Raw genomic sequence first — 20,000 nt, 5'->3', positions numbered from 1 at the left:
AGGAGTGAAAGCTGTCGGAAGGAGGGTTCGGGATGGGAGGAGGAGATAGGGATGAGGTTCCTGTTTATAAATAGCTCACCATGTTCTAGTTTGAGTCTATATTATGGGGGGAGAGTGAGTAGACAGTGAGGAGTGTAAACTCCTGTTTCATTTATCTTGTGTGTGTGTGTGTGTGTGTGTGTGTGTGTGTGTGTGTGTGTGTGTGTGTGTGCTACAGGGCAGGGAGGGTTTATAAACCTCTGCAGGAGGAAGAACTGCTGCCAGTACAAACACTGCCACAGCACAGTGCACCCGAGGTAACGTGTGTGTGTGTGTGTGTGTGTGTGTGTGTGTGTGTGTGTGTGTGTGTGTGTGTGTGTGTGTGTGTGAGTGTGTGTGTGTGAGTGTGTGTGTGTAAGTGTGTGTGTGTCTGTGTCTGGATCGGCTCCTGTCGGGAGGATATGGAACACATGCTGCTGCCTTTCCCAGCCTGTGATTGGCTGTGGGGGCTGGGCGCCATGGCAATGGCAGTTCAGAGAGAAAGGAGATTTGTGTGTGTTGTTTCGACAGCAGACAGCTTTATAAATCCCCCATTGTGTTACTGTGCATTTTAATTCCCCCTGCATTCTCCTGCCCTCCTCAACAGACCCTATCGATCTGTTCTCTTATGAAACACACACACACACACACACACACACACACACTCACACACACACCACACAGTGCTCTGTGTATGGGGGCAGAACTACAATCAGCCTCAGACTATTGCCCTGGGGAGGGCAGGGAGTGAATGACAGTGAGAGGCATGGAATCAAACACAGAAAAGGGGGATGGAGAGAGAAGGATGGAATCAAAGACAGAAAATGGGGATGGAGAGAGAAGGATGAGGAGAGAGGCATGGAATCAAACACAGAAATGGGGAATGGAGAGAGAAGGATGAGAAGAGAGGAATGGAAGAAGGACAAAAAGAAAGTGGTGCAAACTAAACAACAAAGAGACAAACGGATGAGCCAACAGGGACAGGAAGAGAGGGATGAATGATAAAGGACAGGACGAGAGGGATGAAGGACAAGAAAAGAGGGATGGACACTGAAGGACAGGGCCTCTGTGACCATTACACCCAAAATAAGCTGTCTGTGGTCCACAGACGGCAGACAAAGGTGTGCTCCCTCTGTGTGTGTGTGTGTGTGTGTGTGTGTGTGTGTGTGTGTGTGTGTGTGAGATTTAGCTGGAGGAGGACTGCTTTTTGTAGGAGAAAGAACAAGTTCACGAATGGAACAACATTCAAAGAGGTATATCCAGCAAGAAGGGAGAGAAAAAGGGAGGGGCGGATAGAAAGATAGAGAGAGATAAAAAAGGAGGGACGGAGAGATATGGCAGGAAACAGACAGACAGACAGACATACAGTGGCGGCGCCAGGGGGGGGCTAGGGGGTGCTAGAGCACCCCCTAGACTGGCCATAGCACCCCCATAGCACCCCCAAGAATAATGGTTTATTTAGGCCTATTATTGTTATTTAATTTCATTCTGAGTTCTTAATAAAATGTATTGTGTGATAATAATATTTTAATCACTAAAGAAAATAACAGAAAATAACAGATTGAAATAAACAGATTGTTCACGTAGCACGACACAGACACGTTGCGCGTGAACGTGATTGTTCAATGAGTAGTAGGCTAAGTAACAGTAATCCTCGCGATAGGTCAATTCTAAGTCAAGCGTTCACAAAATCACGAAAATGGATCGGTATTTGATCCGCAAATTTCCTCGAGTTGAATAAGATGTTCAAGAGGAAGAAAAAATGCAAGAGGTATTGGATTCTGATTCTGATGTAGAAGAAGAGGAACGTCCTGGTCCAAGTTAACCCTCACCTCTACTGAGGGCGCTGCTAGCCATGCTGCTAGCACCCTGGGTGACTTAAGCATGAACGCCCAGGATGGTCCGAAATGACCAATATTACAAAAATGTTGTGGAAAGCTTGCGCTACACTGCTTGTCAGGGGATCTCACAGCGAGGCCACATTGAAGATGAGGATTCAGCAAACAGGGGTAATGTCCGCGAGTTGCTATCTGTAATTGGAAAATTTGATAAAACCGTTCAGAAAAAGTTAGATAACAACCCGTCAAATGCAAAGTATGTGCACCATGACGTGCAGAATGAGATCATCAATGTAATGGCAGAAATGATTAGGAAACAATTAAGGGATGTTTTAAGCATAGTTTTGTGTGCACTTTTTGATCTCTTATTATTGTGGTTTTGAGTGCCTACTGTTTGGTCTCATTCATGTTTTTTTTGATTGTGACTTAAAATAATATACCCTTTTTGAAAGCATTTCTGACTCTTTGCCTGTTTAAGTTAATTCTATCTGATATTCTAATCTGCCGTCTTTAGTTAGCAGGGTATTGAACTTGGTATGTTTAGTTTAATTGGTCGCACATGGTAGTGGTGACCTGTTAGTCATCTGGCGCAAACTTTAATCTACACACTGAAGTAAGTGAAGTAGGCCTATTTGGGATTACGTTATCTATAACATGCTGCATCCATTTTGACCGTCGGAGATGAACGCGGCTTTGTGCGCGTCCGTCAGAAGTAGCCTAATGATAATAATAATACGATCGATTTGAATGACGCTTTTTATGTACCCCAAAGACGCGTTAGAGATCAAACGTGTAAACATATGTGACGATATGGTGGGGAGGTGTTGTAGTAGAGAAAAATGAGACTCATATGCTATCACCCTAATTTCATAGCACCCTCAGTAAAACGCCGAGCACCCCCATAGCACCACCAGAAAAAAATCTCTGGCGCCGCCACTGCAGACAGACAGACAGACAGACAAACAGACAGACAGACAGAGAGAGAGAGACAGACAGACACACAAACACACAGACAGGTGGAAACAGAAGGACTGACAGGAGAGACTGATAGAGAGAGAGTTTAAGAGACACACAGATATAAAAAGACACACTGGGATCTGTAATGGTGTATGTGTTGGTGTTGGTCTGCACATGTGTGTGTGTGGTTGTGTGTTTGTCTGCATGTGTCTGTGTGTGTGTGCGTGTGGTTACCTGTGCGTCGGCCAGCATGACGTCCTTGATGAGTGGCAGGCCGCGTGACTCTCCGTTCTCCATGCGCACATAGTGTACCTGGTAGCCGCGGATCTGGCCGTGCTGCCTCCCCGGCTGCAGCGAGCGCCACGTCACCTTAATCGCCGTGGAGTTCAACACCTCCACCTCCACACGACGAGGGGGGCCGCCGGGCACTAAAGGGATGGGGTTCAGAGGTCAGTACTCAGTACTCAGGCACATTCCACATTACGACACTAAGCTACCAACCAAGCACCAGGGTCAGCTGAGCAGCTGGTATCTCAGCAGGTCTGAATCAATAATCAATAAGTTCAAATCATTTTGAAATCATTTTTGCCAAAATAGTAACAGAGATGAGTTTAAGAATAACTTTCAGTCCGTTGGAATAGGAATCAGTAGTACTGGGTAGAAAAACCTGCTAAGACAGCTAAGACTGTTCTACTGCTGAGACCGCTCTACTGCTAAGTAGGAACCAGAGTAGCTGTTAGCTAAGTCAACTTCTAAGACTGTTCTACTGCTAAGACTCCTCTACTCTTAGTATTCTCTACTGCTAAGACTGTTCTGCTGCTAAGACTGTTCTGCTGCTAAGACTCCTGTACTGTTAGTATTCTCTACTGCTAAGACTGTTCCACTGGTAGTATCCTCTACCTCTAAGACTGCTCGACTCTACTAGCGTATTCATCAGAGCTGTGTGGTAGCATGGATAAGCACAGTGGCCATGACAACAGCCATCAGAGGGCACTGAGGGATAGGGAGAGGACTGAGCACACACACACACTCACGCACTCAAACTCTCTCTTTGTCCTGAGGCAGGGAGAACACCATCATCTCAATCTGAAGGGTGTCTGTTTAAACCCTGAGTCTTCAAAAGCCAAAACTGAGGGATGCTGTGTGTTTCCACCAATCACTGTGAAGGGCTCAACGTGGGCTTATTTCAACAGTCAGGACCCAGAACTACAGACCTCAGGACCAACATGGCCATACCTGACAGCTACTCTGGTTCCTCAGGACCAACATGGGCATACCTGACAGCTACTCTGGTTCCTCAGGACCAACATGGGCATACCTGACAGCTACTCTGGTTCCCATGAATGCTCTGGCTTGAGAAAGCAGAATCAGGGTGTGATTTGAGCCTGAGGCACCTTTCATTTTGACAAATTACAGCCCCACTTTTGTGCTGTGGAATGCCATGACACTATGCTGCCCCACGCGAGACAGTCCTTGGATCCCCCTCACACTAGACAGTCCTGTGGTCCCCCCAATGCTAGACAGTCCTGGGGTTCCCCACGCTAGACAGTTCATGGGTTCCCGACGCTAGACAGTCCATGGGTTCCCCAACGCTTGACAGTCCTGGGGTTCCCCACTCTAGACAGACCATGGGTTCTGAGTCAAAGGCCCCTCCACTGACAGAGAGCTGAGCTCCCCAGTGAAGTGCCACCACTCTAACCCGGGCTCACACATACAACTGCCTTCCCCCCCCCCCCCACACACACACACACACACGCACGCGTGCACACACGTATACACACACATGCACACACAGACACACACACACACACACACACACACACAGACACATCCATCACTGGGCAGTAGCATGCTGTCAGTCTGGGGGAAGCAGGGATGGAGAGCGGAGGGCAAAGCTCACTGTGTTCTATATTGATTAGCAGCTTGTCTCTGCACTGAGCTATCCATCAGCAGGGGGAAGAGAGGGATAGAGAGAGAGAGAGAGAGGGAGAAGAAAGGGATATAGAGATAGAAAAAGGGAGAGAAAGAGAGAGAAAAGATAGATAGATAGAAGGAAAAATAGTTAAGAGAGAGAGAAAGAGGAGGCGGAGAGGAGAGAAATTTGGAAACATGAAAGATCACAATGACCAGGGTTATGGTTCATGTGTCAGATTTAATAGAGAGATGTCTCTCTCTCTCTCTCTCTCTCTCTCTCACACACACACACACACACACACACACACACAAACTCACACACACTCACACACACAGTGTGCTCTAAAAGACATAACCGTCTTGGATCTCTCTTAAACATTTATCTCCTTCATCTCTGTCAGGCTTAATATTCATCAAGTTATGAATATTACAGAACTGATACACGATAGCAAACTCATCATCATTATCTCATCATGCAGCACATATTCAGAGATTATGAACAATACAAAAGACATCTGTACAGTGTAGACTCTACATAAAAGATACTCTAAAATATATGTCCATGTATGTTTAAATGTACAGGCGTATAGTACATTCACAGTTTATAAGGAAAAAGAGTACCTGCAACTGTCTGTTGCCATGGTAATACCGCTTGGGTATCACCGTGATGACATGCTCATGCAAACATTTCCGAAAAGCATGGAACATGTGCACCGATAGGTGTTATCCACTTCACACACAGCTGTAATGAGCTGTGTACTGTGTGTGTGAGTGTGTGTGTGTGTGCTTGTGTGTGTGTGCGTGGCCGTACCATCCTCGTCGGTCCGGCAGACGAGCGGGTCGCTGTAGGGCCCGCGGCCCTTGGAGGTGGAGGCGGCCACGCTCACGCTGTACTGGGTCCACTTCTCCAAGCCCTGCAGGAGCAGCTGCTGGGCACTAGGGGGCGCATCGGGCTCCTTCAGCTCCCCCGCGCCCACCTCCGCTCCCTCCACCTGGTGGCTCACTACGTACCCCGTCAGCTCGCCGTTCTGGCTCTCCACCGACGGGGGCAGCCAACTTACCAGCAGGGAGGTGGAGCTGGCGCCGGAGCACTTCACGTCTTGAGGGGGGGCAGAGGGCTCTGGTGGGGGGAGGGGAGGGGAGGGGATAGGCGGGGGGCAGGAGGGAAGGGGGTAACAAAAAAACAAAAAGATGGGAGAGAAAAACAAAATGATAAAAGGGAAAAAGGAACCAAAAAACCAAGCAATATGTAACACAAAGCATCAAGCAACACCAACATGGAAGATAAAACAAAACAGAAGTTGAACAGAAAAAAAGAACCAGACTCCAAAGGGCAAATGCAAATGGGAAGAAATAAACAGACACACAAAGCAACGACAACGCTTCATGCATGACAATGAGCCTGCTGGTCTCGCCCTGGGTGAGTGTGAGTGTGTGTGTTGGGGTGGGGGTGCCTGTGCATGTGTCTGTAATTGTGTGCGTGCCTTTGTGATTGTGTGTGTACATGCATGCATGTTTGTGTGCAAGCATGTGTGTGAGAGGCTTGTGTGCATGCGTGTGAAAGGGGGTGTGCCTGTGTGTGTGTGTGTGTGTGTGTGTGTGTGTGTGTGTGTGTGTACGTGTGCATGGCCTACAGGATATTGATTTAAGGCTCAGTAGCTGCAGCCTTTCTCTGAGTGCTTTTTTACTGCCTCCAGTCAAACCCTCTGACGGCAGGGCTGTGTGTGTGGCTGGGGGGGGGAGTGGTTGGGGTGGGGGAGAGGCGGGAGGCAGTGTGTTTTATTAGTAATTCAGTAGAGTGCCTTGAGACTGTGCTTTTTCTTCTTTAGAGGTTTTTCTTGCAGCATATAGGGAGTTACACATGTGTGAAGAACAGGGAGGAGAGGGGCTTCCACCTCCACTACTGGGTGGCCAGGATTGGGAAAGATATGTGTGTGTGTGTGTGTGTGTATGTGCTTGTGTGGGTGCGTTTTTAGTGTGACTTTGAGAGCTGCATGTGTATGTGCATATGTAGGTGAGTGTGTGGGCGTGAGTGTGTGTGTGCTTGTGTGGGTGTGGGTGTGTGTGTATGCGTGAGTGTGTGGGTGTGTGTGTGTATGAGTGAGTGTGTGGGTGTGGATGTGAGAGTGTATGTGAGTGTATGTGTGTGTGCATGTGTTTGTGTGTAGATGCGCACGTATGAGTGTGTGTTGTGGGGAGGGGGGAATGTTTCATTCTCTCCCTCTACAGGGAATGAAACTGCTCCTACCCCCCGTCCTGTATGTGTATGCGTGTGTGTGTGTGTGTGTGTGTGTGTGTGTGTGTGTGTGTGTGTGTGTGTGTGTGTGTGAGTATGTGTATAAGTGTGTGTGAGAGTGTGTGTTGACTTGTGTGTTGTCTCTCTCCCTAAAATCCTTGAATGAATCAGTTTATAAGACGTGTAACAATGTTTCGGGCATATTCAGAGCTGTGGCAGCTGCCAGGGTCTCTATTAATCTCTGTCTGTGGTTCAAACGAGATGGATGGGGGGGGGGGTGGGGGGGGGCATTCAACAGAGACCAAACACACCAAATTAAAAGCCAATCAACAAGTACATGAACCAAAAACGTCTCATTCGCAAAACAACAGAGGAGCTCTGCACAAGCTCGGGGGAAAGGGATGTGAGCACTGAAACAAAACTGATCTGACAATGGGGCTGGAGCAACACAAAGGCATCTGGAAACCAGACTCAAAGAATGCAAAGAAACATTAGAATCCAAAACACGTCAACTGAGAAACATGGAAAACAGACAAATAATGGCGCTTCAAAGATCAAGAAATAATGACAAACATGATCATCGTGAGCATAGTCGTCATCATACGTACCTTGCTTCCTTCACACACTAACTTTCACAGACTTTCTTACCGCAAGCACCCAACTGAGAGAGCTCAAGCACAAGCTCTCAGCATTGGTGGGTCACAGCTCTCTCCCTCGGTCTGGGAGATCTCAAGACATCTCTAAACTTCTCATCCAATTAGAATCAGCCTGCGGCCAATCCCAGTCAATCCTGGAGGAGGATGTTGGTGTGTGGGTGGCCAGAGGGAGAGAGCTGGCCCTGTGCTTCTGACAGGACTGCACTAGACTCTCGGCATGGGGCCACCAGGGTCCACAGCACAGGTGTGTGTGTGTGTGTGTGTGTGTGTGTGTGAGAGAGAGTCTCATCCACAGAGGAATCCCGGCTCATAATTATAGGTTCAGTGTGAGGCTTGGCCTGGCCCAAGTGGCTTATGTGTAAAATAAATGTTTAATATTGGGGGGGGGGGGGGGCACGCCGGTTAAGATTACACTTAGCACATCCTTAGCACGCCAGCTCAGGTGTGTGTGTGTGTGTTCTCTCTCCATCTCTTACACTGCTATATTTTACCCTTGTGGGTATTTACTCATGGTTTTAGTAGCCTTGTAGCTGAAATGCCACTGCAGACTTTTAATGTCAGGATTGATTGTCCACGCGTGCCGCCAGGCAGGCAGGCAGGCAGGCAGACTCAGGGCTGGAGGAGCTCAGGATTGGAGGAGCCAGACAAAGAGCCTTAAACTGTCTCTGCCATGAAGTTCCATCTGAAGAGGCCAGATTATGGATGCCAGATTATGGATGCCTGTCACTGTGGTGGGTAATGACTGCTGGAGAGGCAGAGAATGGCCTGCTCTTCAGCTGTGTAGTGTGTGTGTGTGTGTGTTTTCTCTTTGTGTGTGTCTAGGTTAGGAGACGCTTATCGTATCATTTCATATCATCTCACCTCGTCTCGCTGAAAGCTGAATGGCTTTGACATACTGAGAGCAGCCGCTCAAGATGGAAAGACTAGAAGACGTTTATGCCCACTGATAAAAAATGTCACATCTGTGCAACACCAGTGTGTGTGTGTGTGTGCGTGTTTCAGTAGAGCCTTTTGTTGTCAGTGTGACACCGGCACAATTTGTCATAATTAAGGAATGAATCAGTGGCACTGCCAAATGGCAGTTCTGACACCACCCAGTGCTACACCTGAAAGCTAAAAAACGACATCAATTAGGCTGCCAGGGGATTAAGAAAAAGGCATTTTAATTTGGGAGATAATGCCACTGACAGAGACGTAAATCAGAGACACGTGGAGACATTCGATATGGTTGTGACAGGGAGGGGATGTCTGATCAGCACTCATCTCTACACTGGGGGGGGGGGGGCGGGGGGTATTAATCCCATTCAGACTTGGAAAGACTTGGGGGGGGGCATGGTGAAAAAGCAGTGCAGCTGTGTGTGTTTGAGAAAGGCACTTAACACACTTAACACTCCTCTTATCTCCTCCAGTGGCTTTAATTAGGTGAGTGTGGTTGGTTGTGTGATGTAAAACACGCACAACTTCACTTCCATGGATATAACATAAATAAGGACTGCAATTGTCAGCGGTGTGCCATTAAATACACATTAGATCATGTGTGTGTCTGTGTGTGTGTGTGCATGTGTGTGTGTTTGTGTGCATGTGTATGTATGTGTGTGTGTGGGTGAATGAACATTGGGATTCTCTTGTGGTGGGGTACCCCTGGCCCTAGTGTTGATCCTGGGTCCCCAGTCTACCCAGCAGAGTGACGCCTCCCAGCCTCCGACTCTCCCTGGGTGTGTGTGACAGGCATGGGTTCCAAGGGTGCTGTGTGTGTGTGTGTGTGTGTGTGTGTGTGTGTGTGTGTGTGTGTGTGTGTGTGGACCCTTGTGACCCACATCAGAACAGGGCCAGCGCTGATCCGAACCAACTGGCCCGGGGCTCAGCGGTATTCCAGGGGCGACCGTCGCCACCCACCAACATGCCCGGCAACGGAGCGTCTGTTTCTCCACCCCTCTTCCTCCACCCTGCCGGATGCTAACATCACTACGGCTACACCATCTGGTCAAATAGAACGGAGCTCACACAGCTTATCTGTGAGGCGCTTTCAGGGGCTGCGTCAGGGGTGTTAAAGTGCTACAGGTGTTTTGTGGGGTTGGAGGGATGAGGGTAGGTTTAGAGGGTAAGAGAATGCTCTGTTGCACCCCACCCTGCAAGCGAGGGTGAGGGGCACCGGTCTGTGGTGGGTAGGATGGCCCCCCCCCCCACCATGAACTGGCTTAGCTGGCTGACTGAACTTGACTGGACTGACTGGACACAGAAACTCAGAAGCCTGCAGACATGGCCCCTGTTGTAAGAGGCTGACAGGAAACCAAGAGAAACACAACAGACACAGCAGCTTTGCCTTTCCGACAGAGCGAGGAGTCCAGCCTGCCAGGACCAGTGGCTAAAGTAATGGCTAACTATGCGTGTAAGGCTGTACCTATGTGCTTCTGTGAGTGCGAGTGTGTGAGTGTGTGTGTGTGTGTGAGGCTCTAGCTACGTGCTGGTGTGAGGCTCTAGCTACATGCTGTGTGTATGTGTGTGAGTGTGAGGCTGTACCTATGTGCTGGTGTGTGTGTGTGTGCGTATGTGAGTGTGTTTGAGGCTCTAGCTACGTGCTGGTGTGAGGCTCTAGCTACATGCTGTGTGTATGTGTGTGAGTGTGAGGAAGGCTCTCTTTGTTTAGCTGAGTGTGAGGTGAAAGGCTCTAACTTGATGTGTGTTGGTAGCTAGGGATGTGTGTGTGGTGTCTGGCGGAATGTGTGAGGGGCGCTCTGTGTATTTTTTTGCTGCCATGATGAGTTGCTATGGTTTCTTACTGCGTCCCATCACTGCTCAAACAAGAGTACCCGGGGACTACCCACAGGTGAAAACATAAGCAAAATAGATTCATTAGATGCAGTAATTGTGTGTGTGTGTGTGTGTGTTTAATGAGGACGCCTGACAATGCTTGCAGGGGTAATTTGATTCAAAGCTGAGCGGGACAGAAGGTGTGGACGCTGCACACATACACACACACATTGGTGTGTGTGAGAGATAACAGATGTTGGCTAAGTATATGGGGCTGTAAAAAACTAAAAAGACTTTAAAAAAATGTGTTTGGTATGTATGTATCTGAGCATAATGTAATCTGAGTAGAATGCAATGCTGTGTCGCAGTGGCATGTAAGAGTGGTGTGTTAGGCTGGCATCTGTTACAGTCTTACATAAAGGTTCTATGTTAGAGTTATGATTTAGTGCATGAAGTTACAGCAGCTTGTTTGATCATCATGAGTGTAATGTAAGCTAGGCTAACGCATTGGGTCGGATAAATTAATATACTTCAGAGCCATTAGCATCAGTGTGTAATCTTAGCTAGGCTAACGCACTGTGTCAGATTCATACATTTCAGAGCTATTTGCATCGCTTCAAGCCAGGCAGATTGGACTTCTCAAAAGCATGACACACTTACCTTCCACGCATCCACATGACAATCTGTTAGTAAACGTTGTATTAGTGCGGAAGAGTGTGTGTGTATGTTTGTGTGTGTGTGTGTGCATGGTTATGCGTGTGTTGGCTTTAGATGGGCTTTATTATTTCTGCCTGACTACAGTCATCTGTCTATCTGTTACTCCTGCAGACAGGCCTAGTGTGTGACTACCCTCTACTGGTAGGAGGACTGCAGCGCTCAGACTCTCTCTCAAAGCAGACGGGGAGAAAGAGCGCAACTTATGCCGTTTTTCCATGCGAATAGCTTTGCTCTGCGGGGCTGCAGTCAGCTTCGTCCGTCAACCAACCACAGCCTGGATTTGGATTTCCATATATTGGGGTCTACTCGCTTGAGGGTGTGTCTTAAAGTGAGGGATAAAGGCTGCCAAGGTGACGCAAAGTGTTACAAACGTTAGTTGTGCCCATGTTCACCCTAGTTGCCATACATGTATTTAGGTATGTATAACATTATCCCACTAAGGAAACATTTTGTTCAGTCTAAAAAGAAACCAACCTGTTTAGTTTATAGTACTTCATTCTTTAGTCAAAGCTTGGTTACAATGGATTCCATTATTTCTAAGCCCGAATCCTTGCTCCTTGATCCTATCTGTTTTAAATTTGTGTTAGCGTTAGCTTGCTAGCTTGCTAGTTCTTCAGATAAAAATGGGATTTATTGAGTTTGTACCACGTTTCACAATGAGAGAATATGTTTATTTTATAAATTCAATGTCTAAACTGTGGTACAAATATTGATGGGCAGTTTACCATTTACTATCGTTTTTATAATTACTATTCAAACGCACTATACAGATTACAGATCTGCTTCATATATGTCTTAATATACAAAAATACAGATACACTATGGCAAGCACAGGAAGTTGACTGGCCCATTCACAAAAAAGATAGTATCTTTGAGGTGGACCTAGTGCAGTTTGGCCCTGCTCAGTAGTGGGGTCCACAAACGCAATGCGGTGTGCAATAGTTTGCAAACAAACGATGCCTTCATCTCAGCAGGGGGGCCACACACAGGCTTCTCAGTGTAACATAGATATGCGCTAACGCTCACTAACACAGGCTTCTAAGTGTAACGGAGGTATGCGCTAATGCTAATGCTAACTAACACAGGCTTCTTAGTGTAACGGAGTTATGCGCTAATGCTAACGCTAAGTAACACAGGCATCTCAGTGTAACGGAGGTATGCGCTAATGCTAACACTAACTAACACTGCATCTCTGACTGTCTTGTCAAAAGAAGACAAACACTCTGGTAGGAAGTGCAATACGGCTTGCTCCTCCCAAACCACACCAGAAAATCACTTTCACTTTTAAAATAATAACAAGGTATAACCAAATTGAAAGGAAACAAGGGGGTGTTTGCTAAAACTAACAAGGAAAACAAGTACATGAGAGCAAGATAGAGAGAGAAAGAGAGAGAGAGAAAGGATGAAAAAGAAGTGCATCCAATCCAACCTGCTTGCAATTTACCAAGAAACAATAATGCAACACCAATATACATAAAAGGACTCAGACACACACACACACACACATATATATATAAACACATACAAACAGATGTGGCAGAAACACTCTGAAGGCTCATGCCTGGCCTGGCCAATGACTGGGATGCAGTGACAGGTTCTCCACATTGCCCCTTGGTGTAACTGAGGGGTTGGCAACAGGTGGGGGGTGGGATTGAGGGGTGGAGGGGAACATGCAGCAGTTGCTCTCTCTTTCAGAGGTAAGTGACGAGCAAACACACAGACACAGACACACACACAGACACACACACACACACACACACACACACACACACACACACACACCAAAAGCAAAAAAGGTGATCATGTGACCCACAGTGCTGCTGTCTAAACCATAAAATAAAAGCCAAAAGAGGAAATGTAAAGTAAAGTAAAAAAAAAAGTGGAAATGTGTGTAAAATAAAGTGTGTAAAGAAAGTGTCACTGCACTGCCATGGCTTTTCATTCAGCTGGACACCCTGTGTGTGTGTGTGTGTGTGTGTGTGTGTGTGTGTGTGTGTGTGTGTGTGTGTGTGTGTGTGAGATGTGAGATGTGGTCTACTAAGAGAGCAGTCCAGAGGCAGGATGAAGAGCTGCATGTTTAAGGACGGATAGCAGGGAAGTCTCAAACTGCTGAGCTGGCTGCGGACCTGAATTAGGCTGTGAGTCTTAGTGTGTGTTTGTGTGTGTGTGTGTGTTTTACTGTGTACGTCTGCTTGTGTATGAACGCTTTTGTATGCTTGCTTGTTTGTGTGTGTGTGTGTGCACACTCATCCTCTCTGCCACATGCGCTTAATATTCTATTAACCCAACTGGCACCTCATCTGAATCATGATGTCACCTTGGTGAGGTTTATTTATGGCCGAGAGGGGGGGTGGGCGTGTGAATAATTCAGAACCTGCCCAACTCTTGAGTGAGCGTGAGTGGGCGCAGCCAGGGATATGTCTCTATGTATGTGTTAGTGAGTGTGTGTGTGTGTGTTTACATGTGCTTCGTTGTGTGTTTGTGTTTGTGGTCCTCAGTCTCTAGCTACCACCTCGGAGGGCAGCAGAGGGGAAAGCCATGGCGGTCACCAGAGCCAGTCACATCATCAATGACATGATCTGTGTGGCTTCCTGGCAAGGGGGAAGAGAGAGGGAGAGAGAGAGAGAGAGAGAGAGAGAGAGAGAGAGAGAGAGAGAGAGAGAGAGAGAGATATAGATAGAGAGTGAGAGAGAGAGAGAGTGAGAGAGTGAGAGAGACGACAGAGAGAGAGAGAGAGAGAGAGAGAGAGTGAGAGGGACGAGAGACCCTTGTTGCTGATGGATGAACGAGTAATATGGACCGAAGGGAGAGAAAATATTCAAACGAAGATGAGAAAAAGATAAAGAAGCTTCAAAAGATCCACATTGTAATCCTCCCACTGCGACCCGCTCTGACTTGACCCCTGGCTTGACCCCTGGAGCAGAGCACAGTCCACTCACACGGGGCAACCAGGACAAGAAGAGGAGTTGGCAGGCAATGAAAAGGAAAGCCTGACTGGTAGGTTGGTGAGGTAACAATCAGCCAACCGTATCTCCCGAAACATGGACCCACACACAGCGGCAGCCCGGTACTGAACCGGTTCTGTGGTCTGGGCCCGGCCCAGCATTAGCCACTGTCTGAGGGCACATTGACACATTAACACTATTGCATGCTGCGGAGCTGTGCTGTGGGCCTCCTGACTGCTGGGGTCACGCTACAGAAAACAAACGTCACTCGTTAACATCCAGAACACACTGCATCGCAAAGTCCCAACACACACATGCGGAACACACCCCACATCACAATCAAGAAAAACACTCCCAGCACCCAACATGGCACCCAACAGCAGGAGAAAAACCCTAGAAATCTCTGGGAAAGAGGAAAGAGTTTGTTGTTAACAGTTGTGTGTGTGTTTGTGTGTGTGTCTGTCTGTCCAGCTGTGGTTGGAGAGGTAGAGATGCCTGGCCTCTAGTCCTGGCCTCCTCAAGCTCCCTGTCCTCTCTCCACAACTGCAGACACACGGCTTCTGTTATGGTGAGGGAGGGGGGAGAGAAACATACACCCACCCCCACCATCCCAGCACACACACACACACACACACGGGTCAAACAGAGTTCATGTCCTCAAAACACATCTACTTCTGCAGACCACCCAAGGGACACACACACACACACACACACACACACACACACAGACCCACAAACAATTTATATCTTGATGTTTATGGCCTTGGAGAAATAAACATACTCCTTCTCACACACACACACAACGCTCTGGACCCTGTGAGAGGGAGTGGGCGCGGAGAAGAGAAGCGGTACATACTGGCTTGGGAGGTCTTCTGGGGGAGCTCACTGGTGAAGGCGCCGATGCCCGATTTGGAGATGGCTGCCAGAGAGAAGAGGTACTCAGTGTTGGGCTTCAGCCCCTCCACCACGTACGAGGACGAGGCCCCAAACTTTTTAGTCACCTGTGTGTGGGACAGATACTTCACATTAGGAGGCCATGAAGGGATACAGGAGAATACTGAAGCTGTGTGTGTGTGTGTGTGCGCGTGCGTGTTAGAGAGTGAGAAAGAGAGAGAGATGAGTGCATCAAAGCTAGAGGTCTCTGTTGTTTCCACTTCCTTTCATCACCTTTTGCATGGCATCTGGTGTGTATGTGTTTATGTTTATGTGTGTGTGTGTGTGTGTCTGCGTGTGCGTGTGTGTGTGTGTGTGTGTGTGTGTGTGTGTGTGTGTTGTGTGTGTGTGTGTGTGTGTGTGTGTGTGTGTGTGTGTTGTGTGTGTGTGTGTGTGTGTGTGTGTGTGTTTGTGTGTGTGTGTGTGTGTGTGTGTGTGTGTTGTGTGTGTGTGTGTGTGTGTGTGTGTGTGTGTGCAGTCCCACCTCACTGCCTTTGGCTCCCTCTCTATAGCGGAGCTCATAGTTCAGGCTCCCTGCGGCCTCCCAGGTGAGCTCGATGCTGGTGTCAGACACCGCCCCCACCTGGAACTTCTCCGGCTGGCCAGGAACTACGGGACGAAAAAACATCAACAGGATTACAGCAGCACACACATTAAATCACTTAAGGCTGATTTATGGTCAGAGACGTAAGCGTAAGTGCGAGCGCAAGAGGCCGCGCAAGCCCCTTGCGCGGCCCTTGCGCGTCTTTTCACGTCTTGCGTGCGTCGGCCACTTTTTCTAGACTTGCGCCATTTTGTACGCAAGCATATTGTTCTGGGTGTGAATTGCTTGGCAACACCCGCAACCATTAAGGGAGCATGAATTGCTATGAGTACATTTTGCGCAACAATGTGACACCAACGCAGAACCAAGCAGCCGCCTTTACACACTCACTCCCTCACCTGGGACTTCTCAGGCTGGCTGGTGTGTTTGTGAGTGTATGTGTGTGTTTATATGGAAGTTTGTGTGTGAGGGTGAGTGTCCGTGTGAAAGAGTTTATTTGAGAATGTGTATTTGTGTGTGTGTGTGTGTGTGTGTGTGTGTGTGTGTGTGTGTGTGTGTGTGTGTGTGTGTGTGTGTGTGTGTGTGAGAGTGTGTTACGACCCTGGCGGGTCTAAGCCCCGCTCTGGGATATCTGCATGCCTGTTCTCTGCAGGTGATTGTGCACTGGTGGTTCGTTGATTGGCTGGGCTAATATTTATGTGTGTGTGTGTGTGTGAGAGAGAGAGAGAGAGAGAGAGAGAGACATTGAGAGGACTGACACTCACCCCCAAGGACCATTTTGACCTGTATGGGGTCTGAGGGCGGCCCGTCTCCTACGGAGGTGAATGCGAGGACGCGGATGGTGTAAGTCTCGCTGGAGACCAGACTCTGGATGGTGGTGAGGACGCTGTCCTGCACATTGTGGATCTGCCACTGGCTGAGCGGCTGGCTGTCGTCCATGGTGTAGTAGACCCGGTAGCCCTTGATCTGGCCGTTGGGCTCCTCCGGCTCGTCCCAGCGCACCACCACGGTGTTGGCGGAGATGATGCGTGCCTGCACACTTCTGGGAGGGCTGGCGGGGGCCTGCTCGCCTGTGCGCGCCTCAACCGGCTCACTCGGGGGGCCCTGGCCGATGGTGTTGAAGGCGGAGACGCGGATCTCGTAGTCGGTGTTTGGCGAGAGCCCACCTATGCTGTATCGTGTGGTGGTGATGCCGTCCATGGTCTCGTATTTGCTGTCGGCCGTCTTGCCACGGTACTGGATGATGTAGTGGAGTACCGGGTCAGGGTTGCCGCTGTCCCAAGTGATGGTGATGCTGGTTGCCGTAGTTTCGGTTACCATCGGGGTGCCAGGGGGTTTGGGAAGGGCTGGAGGAGGGCGAGAGAATGACAACAAAAGGCACAAAAAGATGGAACACAAATGTACCATTTTGAATGTATTCCATAGAACTCAAAAACTCTTTTATGGACAATGTGGATGAAGGCGACCTTTTCCTAGGTGACAGTTGTGTGTGTGAGTGTGTGTGAGTGTGTGTGAGGCTGTCCTTACACTTGACGGTGATCTGAGACGCGTGCTCGATGATGCCCAGACTGCTCATGGCCACGCAAGTGTAGTTGGCCGACTCGTGGATGCCGTCCAACGCCAGCACGTTGCGGCCCACGGGCATCTCGTCCTCGGGCGTCAGGTCCTCGGAGTTGAGCATCCACTTGACGTAGGGCATGGGCGAGCCCACCGCCACACATGTGATGTTCACGCTGCCGCCCGGCATGATCTCGTGGTTGGTGGGTAAAATGGAGAAGCGCGGGGGGACGCGGCGGACTAGGGGGGGAGGGAGGGGAGAGTGGGGGAAGCAGAGACAGAGAGAGGTGACAGACACGCCGATGAAAATGGGCCCTTCTCTTTAGAACCACAGCATAGTTTAAAGAAAGGACAACAGATGGTAAATGACACCAAAAACAGAAAGACAAACATAATACTAAAGGGTTTTCTCTTCCCAGAGGGACAAACAAACCCAAAACACATGATAATGAACTAAGACTAACATAACTGCTTCACCAACAATATACAGTAGATTCACATAAAAGCAACAGGTCATAGCAACAAGGTTCCATTGACCAAGATTGGACCCATCACAGCACAGTTATTTTCACAAAAATCTATTAGGAGTTTCTCATCTTTTCACCTAATCTACTCCCGCCACCCCTCTCTCTCCTCCATGACACCCAAATAAAAGAGAATAGAACTTAAAATCTCTAGATCTTTAGGTCTCTAGAACACTAGAAGAACTCTAGATTTCTTGAACAGTAGAACACTAGAACCTTAGAATTCTGGACCTCTAGAACATTCTGCTCTGTCAGGTGAGGTAGGAGCAGGTCGTGCGGAGCTCCTGAGCCTGTGCACAGAGAGGCGCTGAGAAACGCTTAGGTCAGCCCCGCAGTCTCTGCTCCTCTGGCTAATCCCTTCTAAATCAAAGCTGTGGCCGCTCTCTTCTCTACACGCCAAAAGAGAACTGAAAACTGCTGGCTGTCGGCTGAAGATGAGAAACCTTAATGAGATTTTTGTGCTTCAGGGTAGATCAACTGGACAAAGCCTTTTTTTAAGATCTGACACCGTTCCATTGATAGATGCAGCTATCATTGTCACAGACATCATGCATAATAGGTTGAAATAAATAAATAAATGAGAAGAAGGGCACCAGAGGTCTGACTGGTAGAAAATGCATAGAGGAATATAACTTAGGCTCGCTCGCATGCCCAGACAAAGGCGATTGGAGAGAAAAAGAGAAATATAAAAAGGAGACAGAGTGATAAAGAGAGAGAGGGGAAGGGTGGGTGCGCACAAGAGAGTGACAGTTAGGAAGATAAGGGAGAGTGGGGGGGGGGGGGGGGGGGGACCCACTTCAGTGGTGTAAAAGCTAATTTAGTTCTTGTTCTCCAGCCAGTGTGACCGAATGAGGCTGGAGCACACTGTCACATCGCAGCCCGTGGTACAAAACCAACACAAAACAATTAGAATACATCCAATGAACACTTCTGTCCCGCTGGCTGCTGGACAGCTAGCATGAGCGACTACCACGCTAGGTTCCCATTAAAGCTAAAGTAAAAAGAATAATAAACAGGTAAACAAACACAAACACCTACACAGCAGATCGAGGAACAACACATGAGATGCTGGTCTACCATGAAAACGAGCTCAGGAGATGCTGCATCTCTTAGGAACAGCATGTGATTGGTGGAGATGTGATGGACAGGCCTGAGGACCAATGGGGCTGTGAGGAGGATAGAGTGGGTAGGACTCAACTGATTGTGGCTCTTCCATTCTTGGTCACCTTGCCTTGAGTATTTATAGTTTGTGGTAATGGTTTTTAGCTTTTTAAGTGCAGGTTTTGTTTTCATAACAAGGGTTTTTAATGTCGTTGCCATGTTTTACTGACCACTAGTAAGAAAATAACTTCAGCACCTGTTAGAAGAGTTTACCATTTATCTCAATGAGAGGTTAGATGAGTAACTCTTATGCGTAGAGACTGGCTGGGCTCCACACGATTAGCATTAGCGTACCATAGGCAGCCTCAGCCTTGGACTGACTGCAGGAGTCAGAGAGGGACACGCTACAAAATGAATCAAAGAAAGCACCCTCATCCCATCAACTACATCATACATCACTGTCCAACAGTGTAAGACTGGAGAATCTTATGGGATGTACTTGCTAATTTTCCCGAGTTTGGTTCCCCCAAGAATTGCCAAGGCAACCTGAGCACTAGTGAGTGCTGGCAGCGTCATGGGGTTGGGAGACGGACACTAGGGGTAGGATGGAAGAGTATGAAGACAACCATGTAACCATGGCAACCATGCAGGCCTCAAAAACTCAGCGAGTCAGTGAGATAGAGAGAGAGAGAGAGAGAGGAAGGATTACATTTGTGTAGTTTGAGAAGTAAGGCCTAGTTCTGAGGACAGACAGACAGACAGGCAGACAGAGAAACAGAGAGACAGGACACAAGGCAGGACAGACAGGACCTGGGCAGCATGACAGCAGACAGGCTTGATAGACAGACATGATGGACACAAGGACACACAGTAGAAATGCTAAGGTCCAAAGGTCAGGTTCAATGTTCATAAGTTGGGGGGAGAGGGGGTGGTTGGGGAAGACTATGACCCTACTGTTTGTCTGAGCTCTCACTCAATGGGGCTTGAAATCAGAGATTCAACTCCTTTTTTTGTCTTTAGGGATGTCAAGGGAAGGGTGTTGGGAAGGGCGGGGCTTGGTGGGGGTGCAGTAGGAGGAGTCAGCAAACACACATCAATCAAAATAGGATTCAGTTTTTCCATTCAGTAACCTTGCCATTTTCCATTAGAAAGAACATCTACCCTCCTGCCCCCTTTATGTCTACAACTGCCCCTCCATCTGCCCCCCACACCCCTCCTTATGCCCCCACACCCCTTCAGTGGCGCTCACTCTGCACTCACTCTGAGCGCGTCTGACACGGAGCTCCACCCCTCGTGTGTGTGTGTGTGT

The 20,000-nt window shown here is 48.4% G+C and overlaps 1 protein-coding gene across 13 annotated transcripts in view; it reads right to left on the bottom strand.

Annotated features, from left to right (window-relative positions):
- The window catches only part of ptprsa (protein tyrosine phosphatase receptor type Sa), a 174,421-nt gene that overhangs the window by 56,388 nt on the left and 98,033 nt on the right, over positions 1-20,000 (bottom strand). For all 13 annotated transcript variants that reach the window (XM_080832930.1, XM_080832936.1, XM_080832940.1 and 10 more), the window contains 6 exons: positions 17,037-17,306; positions 16,274-16,855; positions 15,450-15,574; positions 14,889-15,033; positions 5,539-5,847; positions 3,048-3,241 (listed from right to left, as the gene is read on the bottom strand). In XM_080832930.1, coding sequence (XP_080689056.1) covers positions 3,048-3,241; positions 5,539-5,847; positions 14,889-15,033; positions 15,450-15,574; positions 16,274-16,855; positions 17,037-17,306 — 1,625 coding nt within the window. The remainder of the gene's footprint in view (positions 1-3,047; positions 3,242-5,538; positions 5,848-14,888; positions 15,034-15,449; positions 15,575-16,273; positions 16,856-17,036; positions 17,307-20,000) is intronic.

This window comes from Sprattus sprattus (genome assembly GCF_963457725.1).
Source record: "Sprattus sprattus genome assembly, chromosome: 2".
Lineage (NCBI taxonomy): Eukaryota > Metazoa > Chordata > Actinopteri > Clupeiformes > Clupeidae > Sprattus > Sprattus sprattus.
Note: the sequence above shows the minus strand (reverse complement) of the source record. Positions and strands in the feature narration are given on the sequence as shown.